Raw genomic sequence first — 17,129 nt, forward strand, 5'->3', positions numbered from 1 at the left:
TTCACACCAAAAAAGTCTTGGCAAAAGAATGCCAGCACTCATCACTTTACTGTTGAAGTCCTAGAGGAAAAACCTGAAAAGCCTATCAACAAGCGAGTATCAGCATTTGATAGAATTGGAATGTCGAACCCTCGTACCTCTGTTTTCAAACCATTGGGGGCATCAAGAAAAAAATCCAAGGAAGAATAATGATCTGGAGGTAGCAAAAGGGAGAGATGAACCTCATAGTTTTATCCCTTCACGCATGAAGCATCAAGCATCATTAGAAATAACCCTTGGTGATACCCTGACAGTTAAGCGACGAACAATGGTACTTACAAATCAAGCCTCAACTCCTCTTGGAGAAGAAGAGCAATCCAAAGAGGAAGAAAATGACTGTTGCAACCATGTTATAGTAAAACAACTCACAGATGATGACTCCTTGTCCTCTGATTCTGAAATCGAACAAGCACTGCCTGCCTGTGAGGAAGGGGGGCAGGCGATTGTGGATGAGTTGAAAGAGTTAAATCTTTGACAAGAAGAGAAGCCCCAACCCGTTTACATTAGTGCACTCTTAACCCCCAAAGAGGAGTCTCAATACTTCGAGCTACTTAAAGAGTTCAAAGATGTGTTCGCCTGGACTTATAAAGAGATGTCGGGGCTAGACCCTAAGGTAGTAGTCCATCATCTCTTGATCAAACCCAGCACTCATCCAGTATAACAAGCACAACATCGGTTCTGTCCCGAACTTGTACCACTTATTGAAGTCAAGGTTAATAATCTCATTGAGGCTAGATTTATTCGGGAAATAAAATATCCTATGTGGATATCCAATATTGTTCCAGTAAGGAAGAAAAATGGGCAAATAAGGGTTTGAGTCGATTTTAGGGACCCTAATAATGCTTGTCGAAAGGATGATTTTCCTTTACCTATTATAGAGTTGATGGTTGATGCCACCACTGGGTATGAAGCATTGTCCTTCATGGATGGCTCATCAGGGTACAACCAAATTTGGATGGCTTCTGAAGATGAAGAGCTCACTGCATTCTGTACCCCTAAGGGGATTTATTGTTACAAAGTCATGTCCTTTGGGCTGAAAAATATCGGCGCAACTTACCAACGTGCCATGCAAAACATTTTTGATGACCTATTGCACAACATTGTGGAATGTTATGTTGATGATTTGGTCATAAAGTCAAGGAAGAGAGTTGACAACTTAAGTGACTTACGCAAGATCTTTAGTAGGCTAAGGTGGTATCAGCTAAAGATGAATCCCCTAAAGTGTGCTTTTGGAGTGATATCTGGGAAGTTTCTTGGATTCATTGTACGATATCGCAACATTGAAGTTGATCAATCTAAAATTGATGCTATTCAAAATATGCCTAAACCTAGGAACCTACGGGAACTTAAAAGTCTTCAAGGTCACCTTGCCTACTTCTAGAGGTTTATTTCTAACTTTGCAGGGAGATGTAATCCGTTCAATAGATTAATGAAGAAGGGAGTACCTTTTTTTTAGGATGAGGCATGTGAGAATGCTATCAAAAGCATAAAAAATTATCTCCTCAAGCCTTCAATATTGACAGCACCAATCCCAGGGCAATCTCCAATTCTCTACATTGCCGCCCAAGAGCAATCATTAGGTGCTTTACTTGCTCAAGTAAATGAACAAGGCAAGGAAAATGATTTGTATTATTTAAGTTGGACATTAGTGGGGGCAGAACTAAATTATTTCCCAATTGAAAAGACATTTCTCGCCCTGATCTTTGCAACAAAAAAGTTGCGCCATTACATGCTAGCACATACAATCCACTTGATCTCACGAGCTAACCCACTTAAATACATCATATCTAAGCCAATACTTTCTGGTAGGCTAGCCAAGTGGGCTCTATTATTGTCTGAGTTTGAAATAGAATACATTCCACAAAGGATGGTACTGGAGCAGTATTCTCCATTGAGCTTCCATTACCTTGGGAATTGTTCTTTGATGGTGCTGCTCGAAAGGATGGTACTGGAGCAGGTGTGGTGTTTGTCTCCCCACAACGGGAGGTATTGCCTTTCTCTTTCACATTAACATGTTTATGTTCAAACAACGTAGCAGAATACCAAGCCATAATTATTGGGTTAAAGATGGTTCTAGATATGGAAATCCGACACATGGTTGTGTACGGAGATTCAAAACTGGTCATAAAATCAACTCTTAGGGGAATACAATGTGCATAAGTTGGACCTAGTCCCATACTTTCACTATGTGACTAAGCTCATGAAACAATTCGATTACATAAACATTGAGCACATACCCAGAAGTGAGAACAAACAAGCAGACGCTCTAGCTAAGCTTGCTACAGTGCTCTTATTATCCAAAAGAGACTCAGTATCTGTGCCCATTTGCAACAGTTGGGTCATTCCTCCGGTTACCACTGATGAAGAAGAAAATGAAAGTAATGCCATCTCAGTGTCTTTTAGTGAAGGAAAGGATTGGAGGCATCCTTTGATTGATTACCTACAAGATGGAAAGCTTCCTGAAAATCCAAAACTTCAAACAGAGGTACAGAGAAGAGCCCCTCAATTCGTCTACCTAAATGGTAAGTTGTATGAAAGATCTTTTAATGATCTACTTTTTAGATGTTTGGGCGAAGATGAGACACCAATTGCACTAGAAGCTGCCCATGCAGGAACCTGTGGAGCTTGCCAATCTAGGCCAAAACTCTATGATTGGATCAAGAGAATGGGGTATTATTGGCCGACCATGGTAAAAGACTCAATAGAGAACATTGCCAGGCATGCCAGTTTCATGGTGACTTCATTCGTCAACCACCTGAGCCTTTGCACCCCACAATTGCTTCTTTGCCCTTTGACGCTTGGGGTTTAGATGTCGTTGGTCCACTCCCAAAGTCATCTATGGGGCATCTTTACATTCTTGCTGGACTGATTACTTTTCAAAGTGGGCAGAAGCCATACTCAAAGAAGTAAAAAAGGAAATAGTTGTGAAATTCATTAAGAACTACATTGTCTATAGCTATGGCATTCTGTGCTACACTATGACTAACAATGGGAAGCCATTTAGCAACCATTTAATGGACCAATTTTGTGAGAAATTTGGTATTTAACAAAGGTGCTTCAGTATGTACAATGCAACTGCAAATGGCCTAGTTGAGGCCTTTAATAAAACCCTATGCAAATTATTGGAGAAAGTGGTTTCTAAAAGCAAAAGAGATTGGCATAAGCGTATGGGAGAAGCATTATGGGCCTATCATACTTCTTACTGTACGGCCACACAGGCAACCCCTTACTCACTAGTTTATGGGGCCAAGGCAGTGCTCCCACTTGAGGTACAAATTCACTTGCTACGTATAGCAATCTAAGAAGGGCTTATAGACAGTGAGAACGCACGACTTAGGCTTGTAGAACTCGACGCCTTGGATGAAAAGAGGTTAGAGGCACAACAACGCTTGGAATGCTACCAAGCCCGAATGCTCAAGCTTTCAATAGAAGAGTCCGGCCTCGCTTATTCTAAAAGGGGGACTTAGTACTTGCAGTCCGTAGGCAAATCATCTTGTCACATCGCTCTGGAAAACAATTTGACCCCAAGTGGGATGGTCCACATGTAGTCCAAGAAGTTTATAGTAGTGGTGCATACTTACTCATTACACCTAACAGGCTACGGCTAGGACCTATCAATGGGAAGTACCTGAAAAGGTATTATCCATGAAGATTTGTGACACGAAGTGCTCCCGGGCACGAGCCTAAACTATCCACTAAGTGCTCCTAGATAAGATCTTAAACTACGTCATGACTTGATCCCTCTAAGGGGTACGTAGGCAACCTAAAAAGGTGCAGTTACAAAATAAATCATTTATATCACTCTTAGCCCACATGAGTATAAACTGTGAATGGCCAAATCAAACAAAAAGAACATTTATGTACTACTCCTGGCCCGCATGAGTATAAACTGTGAACGACCAAATCGAATAAAAAAATTATTATGTACCACTCTTGGCCTGCATGATTGTAAACTGTGAATGGCCAAATCAAACAAAAAAAAAACATTTATGTACTACTCTTGACCCGCACGAGTATAAACTGTGAACGGCTAAATCAAAAAAAGAAAAAAAGAAAAAGGGAGGAAAGAGAGAGAAAAAATTGATCCTACATTACAAGAACATCATGAATGATTCGAAAGGAATTAAACTAACAAAATATCAAGATATCTCTTAAATGCCTAGCACAAAAGTTTGCAAAGACTCAATCTACTATCCTAACCTACTCTAAGAAATCAAAGTTAATCCAATCAAACACTTTGAGGTCTGAAGCCTTCGTGTTAAGTGCCTCTCAAAGGACTCTGCAAGTCTCAAGCTTCTCTGTAGGGATCACAACCATCGTTCAGAGTTCCTGTTCCCTCAACTTAATTGTAGATAAATCAGCAATGGAGTTTGCCTCTCGACTTTGCAAATCATGCAAGGTGGGTTCCAACTCTTCTAATCTATCCTCCAAGTGGGAGAACTCTTCTAATAGCTCACATCGACATTTCTTGAGGGTCTCTACTTGGGTGCTAGCATCACTCAACTTCACTTGAATCTCAACCTAGATCACTAACTGGTTTGCAATGCTTTTGGTGATTGATTCCATTCTAGAAGTCTTCTCTTCAAGGGAAATTCCCCCTTAGATGGTTTTCTAGTGGGCTAGGTAATCGTCATTGTGCCTTAGGAAAACTTCCACTTGCCTCTCAAAAGGCATAGGGTCCACATGGAATCGTTTCTTCATGACTTGAGGAACTACTGGTAGCCTCTTGCCAATCCAAGTCCTCATCACATCATGAGGCTCCTTGAGCATTGACTGAAGGAAGTTGGTTAAGTACTGTTCCAATGTAGAACGCATGATCTTGTTGACATCCTCCTCATTAGTAGAAGCAAAGGAATCATGCCCAATGCCTGTCTCCACTTGTTGATTACCGATGGCTGCTTGTGGAACCACCTTCTTTAGAGTTGCAACTCTCTCACCTACAAAAAAAAAAGAGAGAGAAAGGAGAGACACACATTAAATAGATATAACCAAGTAATAATCAAATAAAAGGAGAGAGAAAGGGAAACTGTACCTTGGGAACCCACAGGTGCAAATCGGCCATAGTGAGAAGATAAACCATCATCTCCAGAGTCCACCAAGATAGGGGTATGTGTCCCTCCCGAAGGTAAATTTTGTGACCCTTTAGGCTTAGTGGCCAACATTTTCCGCCAAACAGCTTTTACTGGGGGTGTCAATGATGAGGTCTTGCTCAATTTATTTCTCTTGGAAGCAGAGTCATCTTCATGGCTGGCTCATCGTTGACGCTTAAAGAATTCAAGCGACTGTACTTCACCTTCTGATTCACCATGGTTATCTTTCTCGGGTTGTTGGCACTTTAAAGGGGCAAAAGGTATAACGACATGCATCCTTGATTGAGTATCTTCCAGTCCTGCTTCCTCCCCTATCTTCACCTTTTTGTCACGAACATTCCTCATGACAAGATTGTCTTCTTGTGCCCTAGTGAGATCAACATGGTAGAAGTTCGTTTCACTACTAGCCAGAACTTTGATTTTGAGTTGTCGTAGAACCAACAAAACCTCACTATACCACCAACCTGAATAGTTTACTGTGGTTGAACGTTGAGGGTCTCTAAGATGTGATGACACAATGAATTTGGACCTAGTGTCTTTTCTTAAGAGAGACCTCCAACAATGATAGGCTTCAATTGCACCAGGTTTGACTTGCTGATGGTTGGGAGATCCAAGTGTCATCTGATAAAATCCGAATTGGCGAGAAAATCGGTGCAGACTATATAATTCAGATTCCACCATGGAATTTCTCCGCGATGATAGGAATCATGGACATGTGCTGATCAAAAAGTCTAACTCCTCAAGAGGAAGATCTATGTCGCGCCTTTCCTTACCATCTGCAAACAAAGGGATGTTGATGTCCAATTGCCAGTGAAAATCCCGACAAATCCTAACCTTGTGACGGGCTTCTTTATCAGGGTGCTTTGAACACATAAATGCATTGCTAGTACCATGGAGGGTAATCATAGGAGCAGATTGCTGGGAGTCAAACCTATGATAGACCTTCTTAAAATACAAGCCAGCCCACGCATATAAGAAATATACACATTGGCCTAACCGCTGACAAGAAAGATAAGTCGATGAGAGGCCTTGATAAATGGAGGATAGTACGGGTGGGGCAAGACTGTAACGAACACCTTGGGCCATCCTCGAAGCCACTTTAAACACTGTAGGTCGGATCGAATTCTTGCTGCATAAGGGAAGGAGAAAGCGACATATCCATCGTGATAAATAGGCAGCCAAGAACGCTTTTCTTTCAATAATAGGATCACACTCAAAAGCTAACCATTCAAAAGGTGTCTTCTCATTCTTCATTCTACACAGATGGTTACAATTCTCTGGCTCGCTCAAAGGTAAGAGAAGGCTGAACCAATCTTGGTTACATTGTGAACCCAAAAGGCGATTCAATTCTTGACGAGAGGGGGGTTCAGGAATTCTTTCTAATCCCATGAACCAAAACTCAAGCCATTCATCTTGGCTTACCTTCTCATTGTTACGTTTCACAGGTTCTTGACTTGACTTGGTAGCGCTGCCCCAACGCATAAGCATTGCCTCTTCATCGACTGAGCATAGGCTTTATAGATATACTCACAACTCTTTGGAAGATACCTATTGCCCTTTTTATCAACCCCTGTTAACTCCTCAACACATGGATTAACTAACTTCTTCATAGAATTCACCATAGATGGAAAGTCCGGCTATTTGCTTCAGGTCCCACAAGGATATCCCAGTCTCACCCGCTTCTGTGATAAAAGTGTTTGTATTCCTACACCAAGTTTCAAATAAGGCATGATACATTCCCGTGGGTCTGTCATAATCATAAATAGATGCTAAAACAGAGGAATAAATCCCAGCCGTCTCTAACTCTGTACGATATTACAGGAGTATGACATGGCCCCAATCCCAAAAACCACTCAACCAACAAGACTCACCACGGGGACTCAAGTCAGAACCCCAACGAGTTAAGTTGTCAACAATCTTTTGCGCAATAATTGGGATTGGGACTAGTAAATGCACAGAGTTATGGTGAGTGATGTCATAGTGCAAACTAGGCACACTGCGTGCTCGGATAGTACTTGGGTAATCCCCCTCCTTGAAAAACATAGCACCCTCTTGAACTGTTTGGAGTTCGCTCTGCACATTAACGGTGGGAGTGCTTGAATCCTCAAGCTGAGTTTCAGAAATGGATCCATCATTGGTTCAAGAACAATCAAGGAAAAATTCCCTTCTAAAAAACAAAGTCGGGATCGCTTATATTTCGGGTTTGGATGTTCACCAACCCATGATACAGGTTCGGCAAGGCATCTCTTCTCCATGGTTGAAGCAAATATTATGAGTTTCCTGGGCCAGTAAAAAGTTATTATAGCCCATTAAAAGCACAATTAAGGTTGAGGGAGAGAAGTTATAGTCAAAGAGAATGCCTTTCATCACTAAGTAGTCTAATATTATCACACAACGGTCCTAATATAAGAAAAGACCAGCCCTCGTGGAAAGCGTGGCTCTCATGAGTGTTAGAATGAACCACTTCAAATCAATCAATTTTCAAGATAGAGATTTTCTTATTTTCTCTTCCGGTGTGCAATCAGCCAACGGGTTTAGGTGTCGCGGTCCCGATGCAAGCAAAGACCTACCCTCGTGGTGAACATGGAGAGACACATGGGTCGTTAAATCTGCCCACCCAGAGGCCTCCAAATAACACGATCAACCATGGCTTCAAGTATTATACGAATCTCAGGTACACAACTGATCACGGGTTCAGGCATATGAGCTTTGGTCAATACAAGTAAAAATGGACCTTTCCATTCACCAAGAAGTCCCAAGTACACAACCAACCACGGGTCAAGGCGTTCTGGTCCCGATGCAAGCAAGGACCTGCCCTCATGGTGGATATGTTACTTTTGATGTTCAAGAAGAATGGGCCCATTATGGGTTTACATGGGCACACAACCGGACACGGGTTCAAGTGTTACAGTCCTTACCCTCATGATGGCTATAACCTTGGAACAACCAACCACAGGTTCATGAGTAGAATCCCAAAGCAAGTATGGGCAACATGAATGATAAGTTTTGATCAAACAGCAGGACACCGAAGGGGGGACTGACTTGTTCCTATCCTCCAAGGTACAGGTCAAAAAATATATATATATATGATGTCGGTCAAGGTCGACACATAAACAGAAGTTCACCATCAACTTCTGTTTGTCATGACCTTATTACAAACGGAATTTGGTCCCCATTTGCAAGCAAAAAACAACATATATGAATACCTAGAACTCCAAAGAATGCACCTGCACAAGGAGATATCAGTGTCAAGGCAATGATGCACAGGGAGGACGTCCAATTAAAAAAAAAGGGAGCGAAACAAACCAGAGCCGAAATCAGTGGAACAAGAGAAGCTTGGAATAGTGTCCAAAACACTAGGGGAGCTCTAATGCCTAACAATATAAATAGGCTCCTCACGATGAGAAAGGGAAAGTGGGAAGGAAGGAAATTAATAAAGATAGAAAAAGAATCCAATGAAAGTCGGTGATGTTATTGCTAATTGCAATGACAATCACCGATTTGGGGGCATTTGTTAATTAAAAAAACATATATATATATATATATATATGAAAGAGAGATGACTAAACAAATGGCTGCTTGTTCAGCCTATCATAGGGGCTCACTAATCCTTCGGCCCAAGGGTGAATTACCCCACCAGCCCATCAACAAATAGAATCCCCGCCATATTGAGCTTCAATTAAATCCACATTTCAAAAGATTTAATCAAGATTTGTTAACAAATCAATCAGCCTAGTGGGGCCCAACTGAATACCAATCTTAGATTTAGATCCCTAAAAAGGGAAATACGGTTGGCAAATTTAGCCGAATATACAAGATCCTTCAAACCTTTGCCAATTAGCCGATTCTCTCACCAATCAATCTCAATTGCATTAAATCCAAAATCGGTGGAGGGAATCTGCTAATGGCCATCTATAGCTAATTTTGTAGGACCCCCAAATTAAATGTCTGATTTTTAACGAAGATATGGGCAAAGTCAATTCACTATAAAAGGGTATGGGGGGTTTACTCTTACCCTCCGGCAGCTCTCCCCCTTCGGCTCCTCAAACCTTTTCCCTTGACTCCCTTTCGTTTGACAAAAAAAAAAAAAAAGAAGGAAATGCTGCACCAAAAGCAAGGTTATAGCCCTCAAAACTGCTGCAACTAAAATCCTTCAACAGTCGAAGAAACATTTTTTTCTTCCCCCTTTTTGGGGCTCCTGCTCCCATTCGGCTCCTCCCTTCAACATCCATTCAAAGTTTTCTTTTCTTTGGCTTTTCTTATTGCAGGAAGAAATAGCAAGTATTCTGGTGTTGCAATTCCATGCTACATCGATTGAAGAACTTTGGTCTTTAAACCATTGAAGATCTTTCTTTCAAATTACTACAATCAAAGAGGGTTTTTGTTGAATCCTTGAAGCCAAGAAGACCTCCCCCAATCTGCTACATTCAAAGAGCCTTTTACAATTGAAGACATTCTTTTTGTCCATTTGTGTTCCAATCATTGATTGACTGTGAGGGAAATTTTGCTGATTCTTACTTGCCTCTCATAATTGCAAGTTCCAATTGTGGTTTCAGATTTTGTCCAAGGCAAGAGAATTAGAGGGTTTTCTTTGCCAAGAAAAAGAGAGTTTGTATCCCATTTAAATTTCTGCAAAAACAAAAAAAATTAAATTTCTTTGAATTTGTCCACATAATTTTTTTTTGTGCTCCAAATTTAGCACGAAATTTGTTTTGACAACTACTACCACTGATTTCCCTTGGATCATTAACTTGGGGGCCTCTAACCACATGGCTGGTAAGCCAAATTTGTTTTAAACTTATAGCGTTTTATCAGGAAATGATAAAGTGAGGCTTGCAGATGGATCATTCTCCTCCATTGCAGGTCAATGATCAATATCCATTCCCCATGGCCTTAACCTAAATAGTGTGTTTCATGTCCCCAGCTTCCTATAAATTTGCTTTCAATCAGTAGCATCACAAACTCTTTAAACTATAGTGTAACATTCTCTCCTAGTTCATGTGTTTTTCAGGATCTAACTTCTGGGAGGACGATTGATAGAGGAAACCTAATGGGTGGCCTCTATATTCTTGACAACAAAGCTGGTCTCTTGGTGTCGACCTCGAAGTCATGTAGCCAATCAAATAAGAGTCAAATTTTTTTGTGGCATAGTTGATTAGGTCATGTTTCCTTTGAAATAGTGAAGTCTTTGTTTCCGTTTTTATTTAAGTCATGTTCAGTGGCAGATTTTCAATGTCAAACATGTCACTTGAGCAAACAATGTAGAACAATTTTTCATTCAAGTAATAAAAGATCCAATTTTCCTTTTCATATTGTGTATTATGATATATAGGGGCCTACTACTATAATCTCTAAGGGCGGGTATAAGTACTTTACCACTTTGATTGATGATTTCTCCCTATATACATGGGTATTCCCGATGCGTAGCAGAAATGAAGGTCCAAAGATTGTGAAAGACTTCCAGATGATGGTGTTTATGTAGTTCATTGTCAAAATACAAATCTTCCAATCAGATAATGCCAAGGAATGTTTCCTGGGTGAGATGAATGAGTTCTTTGCCTCTCATGGATCTATTCATAGGAGCTCGTGCGCAAGAACAATGCAACAAAATGGTATTGCCAAAAGAAAAAACATACACCTTCTTGAGATAGCTCAAGGGATGATGTTACACATGAATATTCTAAAGAGGTTTTGGATGGATGCTGTACTTGTAGCTGCTTATGTCATCAATCGCATGCCCTCTAGATTGCTAAACTACATGGCCCCTCATTAGTTGTTGTTCCCTCAATCCCCTTTATTTTCCATTCCCATGAGTCTTTGGTTGTCATGCCTTTGTCCATGATTTGTCTCCGCATCGAGGTAAGTTAGACCCTCGGTCCATTCTTTGTATCTTTCTAGGGTATTCCTCCTCTCCAAAGGGGTATCAATGCTTTGATCCCGTTAGTCATAAATTCTTTGTCTCTATGGATGTGTCCTTCTTTGAATCTGAATCGTTCTTCCCTACTTCTCCTTAGGGGGAGAGTAGTGTGGAAGAGGAAAAGCAGGTTCAAGTCTGCCAAGTCTCTCTTCCTTCTATTTCGGACCTAGCCCCCTTTCGTGTCTTCCGACGTACACACCATAGAGATCAGCAACGTGACAGAGATGTGGAGCTACCAACCAGTAAGCATTCGACACCATCAGACTCCTAGGAGATAAATCCAAACCTGCTACACCTATTGACACCCCTACTCCTACTATTGATGACATTGACATTCCTATTGCTCAAAGAAAGGGAGTCAGGTCATGCACTACCAAACACCCTATCACCTAGTATTTCTCCTACGATCACATTTCTCCCTCATACCGAGCCTTCCTATCTGTAGCTGATTGCATCCCTATATTCAGAAATGTCACAGGAGCTTTAAAATACCCTGAATGGATAGATGCTATGAAGGAGGAGATTAATGCCCTCCATAAAAATCAAACTTGGGAATTGGTGGATCTTCCAAGGGAGAAAGGCCCAGTGGGGTGTAAGTGGATGTTTACAGTTAAACACTAGGCGAATGAGACAGTTGAAAGGTATAAAGCAAGACTGGTAACCAAGGGGTAAATGATGCGTGCACAATTTATACATAATGCTCTAATGTTTATGCTTAGTTTTTGTGCTGATTTGTGTCAAGTTTTCCCCAATTCAACCTAATTTCAGGAAATCTTCAAGGAAAACCAGCTTAGGAGAAAAAGAGAATAAAACAAAGGAAAAAGGAACTAATTTGAAGGAAATTCAGTCCAGTTAGAACAAGAACCCAACTGAGAAGTCAAGGGAGGGCCATTCGGCCCATGAAGCCCATGCTGCACTCTTGGGGAGAGCCCAAAGAGAGAGCCTAGCCGCAACCTTCCAAGGAGCCTATTCGGCCCAGCAAGGAGGAGGCCCATGTGCAACCCATTTGCAGCTCCTAAGCAGCCCAAATTGTAGCCCAAGAAAAGCTACGGGTGACAACTTCTAGAAGGCTCAAGAGCAGCCCAATGTGCAACCCAAAGAAGTTAGGGGTGGAAACTTCTAGAGAATTCAAGAAGAGGCTAGGGGCAGCTACTTCTAGAATGTTCAAGAGAAGTTAGGGGCAGCAAACTCTAGAAGGTTCAAGAGAGGATAGGGGCGGAAACTTCTAGAGAGTTCTTGGAAAAATATTTAAGGAGGTCTCTAGGAAGGGAGAAGGGGTCCAACACTTGATCTCAAACTCTCCTTGAGTTCTTGAGTTTGAATTCTAAGAGAGTAGAAGAGAGAGATAGGTGCAAGAGAAGGAGAAGAGAGGAGAAACGAGCAACTTCAAGAGAAGAAGAAGCTGAATTTGAAGGAGGAGAAAGCAATTGGAGATCAAGGTTTCATCCTCACTTGATTTCTGCACAAAATGGTAATCGAATTCAACTAAGATTTATTTAATTTCTCCATCAAATTTTCCTCTCTTACTGTAATCAAAGCTTGTATTATGTAAATTCAATTCTGTAATTTTTTTTCTAAGTTCATTCGAGTAAAGTAGATACAATCTTGAAGTTTCTTGTTTGGAAATTCAATTGTGGACTATTGGCTGAACTGCTATTCTAAAATCTCATATCTGAAATTTCAAATCATGAATTTACAAGGTCAGAATTGCTATTTTGCAATCTCAGATCTGTAAATTCAGATCATGAAATAGTGAGATCCGAACTGCTATTCTATAAAATCAGATCTGTGATTTCAGATCATGAAATTGTAATACCTGAATTACCTGAGAAAGAATTCAGGTAGATTTAATTCAGTCTTGCCGAATTGTTCCTCTTTCTTGGAATTCCTAGAGTGCTTCAGAAAGACTCTAAGATTTCAGATCTGCCAATCAAGAGCCGAATTGTGTGCAAGGTTAGAGATAACTTGCACAATTCAGTTGGTGTTCATTCAGCTGAGTTGATGATCATCCAACTGAAATGAAGCCCTAGAATTGCTAGATCTGAATGCATGCATGGTGACTAGATCCTTGATAGAGATATAAGGATCATCAATCATGCATAGATTGAACATGCGCTTGAGAGAGGCTGTTCATTGCTTTGGGATTTCACCAAACCAAGGCTGAATCCTATTCTACTCGAATTGCCTAGAAAACTAGTTGCTGAATTTATTTTTCTATGTATCTTTAACTTGTCTCTTCACTTGCATACAAGGTGTTTGATCCAATGTGTTAGAAATAGCTTTGTAGTTAGAATTTCAGATTTTCATTAGTTTTACATTTCAGCTGATCAGATAACAGTAGACTGATTAATTACTAGTAGTTGCTACATAAGTCCTCGTGGGAATGATTCTCTACTCACTACTTTATTACTTGAGCGGCTAGTGCACTTGCTAGTGTAGCAAATACCCATCAAGTTTTTGGCACCATTGTCGGGGACTTATTGTAGCAATATTGGGAATTATTAGCCACTGTTAATCTAATTTTCAATTCTGTGCATTATAGTTCAGATTAGTATGCATGAAACTCCATTGCTGATCTAGTTAGTTCTCTTTCCCATTGATGATCTACTTCATCTTTGATTGTTGATTTAGTCTCAGTAGTAGAGCTGCATTCTAGTTTGCATATTTAATAAAAATAATGTGGACTAGATTTGTATACATTAACTGTCATGGCTAAAATAAAAAATCAGATCTGAGCACACTGAAAAAAAATGATTTCCGATCTTCATTGCTGATTGTTGTTTTAGCCTCAGTAGTATAGTCTTGCATATTTTATAAAATAATGTTCTAGTTTCAGTAGTGGAGTTGCATTCTAGTCTTGCATATTTGATAAAAAGGGTGTGGTTCAGATCTGTATACATTACTTTTCATTGTTAAAATCAGAATTCAGATCTGCACACACTCACATTACTGATTTAGGTAATATTTCCTTTTAGTTCTACACTGGTTAATTTGAATTCTCTTCCCTTTGTAGTAGGATTCAGATTTGTATTTTTTGATATTTGTAGTGTAATTCAGATCTGAATTCTCCTATTACTGGTTTGCCTAGTTCAGATATAGCTAGTTTTAGTAGTTTCATACTTTTCTTCTTTCCCCTTGTCGAATGCATCTAGGTTAGGTTGTTGTAGAATATAGCCTATTAATTCTATAGGTTACTTGGATGAGTTGACAGATTTCAGATCTAAGTTTCTACTGTTATAGATTCTATTTCTGTTGTTATATCTTTTTGTCATATCTTGTTATTATAACTTCCATTTCTGGTTTGATAGATCTGATATAATTCTGATTTAAAGTAGGTTTCAGATCTATATTTTCTGATATCTGTGGTGTAGTTCAGATCTGTATCTTCCTATGACTAATTTGCTTGGTTCTTTGCAGTTGTTCTAGTTCAGATCTGCATACATTAACTATCACTACTGAAATAAAAAATCAGATCTGAGCTCTCTGAAAAAAATTATATATATTTTTTGTCTCTTTGATCTTCATTGCTGATTCTTTTAACTGTTAGCTAATTTCAGTTCTGTACAAATTGTATTCGTCATTACTGATATCAGTAGTCTAGTTTTTCTTTCTATTGCTGATTTGTTTTGTTTTTTATTACTGTTTTAGTGCTGCTAATTTAGTTGGTTTTGGGGTCTATATAGCTCATAAAAATAAGGGAGTTCAGATCTGTACCCAGTAGATTTCAGTGCTGAAATCAAAAATCAGATCTGAGCACACTGGAAAAAAAAAAAGAGAAAAGAAAATATAGCAGTTCTAGTTTCAGAAGTTAACTGATTTCAGTTATGTATATTGACTTTCAGTTGTGCAGTTTCAGTAGTTCAGACTTGTATACATTGTTTTATGCCTTTCTGACTTTAGGCCTAAATTGATAGATTGCTGATTTGATAGAACTTTATACGTTGCTTTTCTTTTTAGACTTTGGTTGCTGTTTTCGCCTTGGTAGTATAACTGACTTGTAGTTCAGTATACTTTATAAAATTCTTATAGTTCAGATCTGTGTAAATTACTCTTCATTGCTGAAATCAGAAATCTTAGGCTGCTATTCTAAGTTTTAATCGTGTATATCAGTTTGGTAGTGTGCAGTCTTCTTGATTTCAGTCTTGTATATCAGATTTCAGATCTGCCTGCAGTAGTCTTCAGCTTGCTGATTGCTATTGTGCTTGAAACTTTGTATTCTTAGATAGCATTCAGTCTTTGCCTTGTAAAATTGCTGCTAGATTAGGATTACTGATTGTTTAAATTATTTACATTTCTGTATTATGTACACTAGTCTTTTTATTGCTTTGACTTTTACAGTTTATGACAAGCAAGCCTGAACTGGAGGAAGTACCTTACGATCCAGAGATTGAAAGAACCCTCCGCATCCACCTAACCAAGGATTATGATGGAATATGCCAAACCAACCCTAACCGGAGCTACTTCAAGCATTGTAAGACCAACCATTGCTGCTAACAATTTTGAGATCAAACCAGCCACAATTCAAATGATCCAAAACACAGTTCAGTTTTGTGGAATGGCTCATGAAGATCCAAACTCTCACATAGCCAATTTCTTGGAGATTTGTGACATTTTCAAGCATAATGGGGTGACTGGTGATGTTGTTAGGCTGAGGTTATTCCCATTTTCATTAAAAGACAAGGCCAAGGCTTGGCTGAATTCATTACCGGCTAGATCTATAGCCACTTGGGATGATATGGCTAGCCGATTCCTCTTCAAGTACTTTCCTACATCCAAGAGAGCAAAGATAAGAAATGGCATCACCACTTTCTTCCAACAAGATGGAGAATCTTTATATGAGTCATAGGAGCATTGTAAGGAGCTATTAAGGAAGGTCCCTCACCATGGACTTCCTATATGGCTGCAAGTGAAAACCTTCTACAATGGTCTAACCGAAGCCAACAAGACCATCCTAGATGCGGCAGCCGGGGGCTCCATCAACAATAAGACCCCTGAAATGGCCCATGCACTCATAGAGGAGATAGCAGCCAATAATTACCAATGGCATTCAGAGAGAGCACAAGTGAGAAAGCAGCATGATCTTCACAATGTGGACTCATACACAACTCTATCTACACAAATAGGTGCACTTAGCAAGAAAATTGATGAGATGTAGATGGCAGCCATGAATGTGTAGTCTGTGTCATGTGATTAGTGTGGGGGAGGCCACATCAGCACTGAATGCCAAGTTGGCAATCAGTTTAGGCAGTCCATAGAATAGGTTGATTTTGTTGACAACTTTGCAAGGCAACAGGGAAATCAGCACCACCATGCCTTTAACCCCAAATGGAGGGGCTACCCGAATCAGTCATGGCCAAATCAGCATGGACCGAAGCCCCTTTCCCCAAAATTTCCATAAGCCGGAAAAAAAATCTAACCTAGTGGAGCTGATGACCAAGTTCATAGCCAGTGCTGAAACCAGATTTCAGAACCAAGAGGCTTTAATAAAGAACTTAGAAAATCAGGTTAGGTAGTTGGCACAAATGATTTCAGAAAGAATACCAGGCACTCTACCAAGCAATACAAAAGTGAATCCACGAGAACAAGTGCAGGCTATCACTTTAAGAAATGCTAAGGAGTTGCCAAAAGTAGAGAAGAAAGCAAGGGTTGAAAATAAGGCAGATGCAACCCTTGAAATCAGAAACAAGAAGGAGGAGCAATCTAAACCGCAACAAGAAGACACCAACAACCACAAGTTCCCTTTCCCAATACGCTGAAGCAACACAAGTTGAAAGAGGAATTTGCTAAGTTTCTTGAAGTATTTAAAAGTTTACATATTAATATTCCTTTTGCTGATGCTTTAGCCCAGATGCCACACTATGCAAAGTTTTTGAAGGAGATATTGGAAATCAAGAGGAGATTGGGAGATGTGGCTAAAGTTGCTCTAAATGAAGAATGCTCAGCAATCCTTCTCAACAAGCTACCCCAAAAGCTTAAAGATCCAATGAGTTTTACTATCCCTTGCACAATAGGCAGTTTAAAAATTGAAAAGGCATTATGTAATTTAGGAGATAGCATAAACTTGATGCCATATCCAGTTTTCA

At 39.9% G+C, this 17,129-nt stretch overlaps 1 protein-coding gene and 1 non-coding gene across 2 annotated transcripts; one reads left to right on the forward strand and one right to left on the reverse strand.

Moving 5' to 3' along the window:
• Nucleotides 1-2,239: 2,239 nt before the first annotated feature.
• LOC148860741 (uncharacterized) lies at nt 2,240-2,848 on the forward strand. The gene has a single exon (XM_088984959.1). The coding sequence runs from the start codon at nt 2,240-2,242 to the stop codon at nt 2,846-2,848; it is 609 nt and encodes a 202-aa protein (XP_088841085.1).
• A 12,981-nt stretch (nt 2,849-15,829) lies between these two features.
• LOC148860742 (small nucleolar RNA R71) lies at nt 15,830-15,936 on the reverse strand. Its single transcript, XR_016095297.1, has one exon. It is a non-coding gene; the product is annotated as a small nucleolar RNA R71 (small nucleolar RNA).
• Nucleotides 15,937-17,129: the final 1,193 nt, after the last annotated feature.

This window comes from Nelumbo lutea, chromosome 4, assembly GCF_056320005.1.
Source record: "Nelumbo lutea isolate HS-2025 chromosome 4, American lotus-T2T, whole genome shotgun sequence".
Classification (NCBI taxonomy): domain Eukaryota; kingdom Viridiplantae; phylum Streptophyta; class Magnoliopsida; order Proteales; family Nelumbonaceae; genus Nelumbo; species Nelumbo lutea.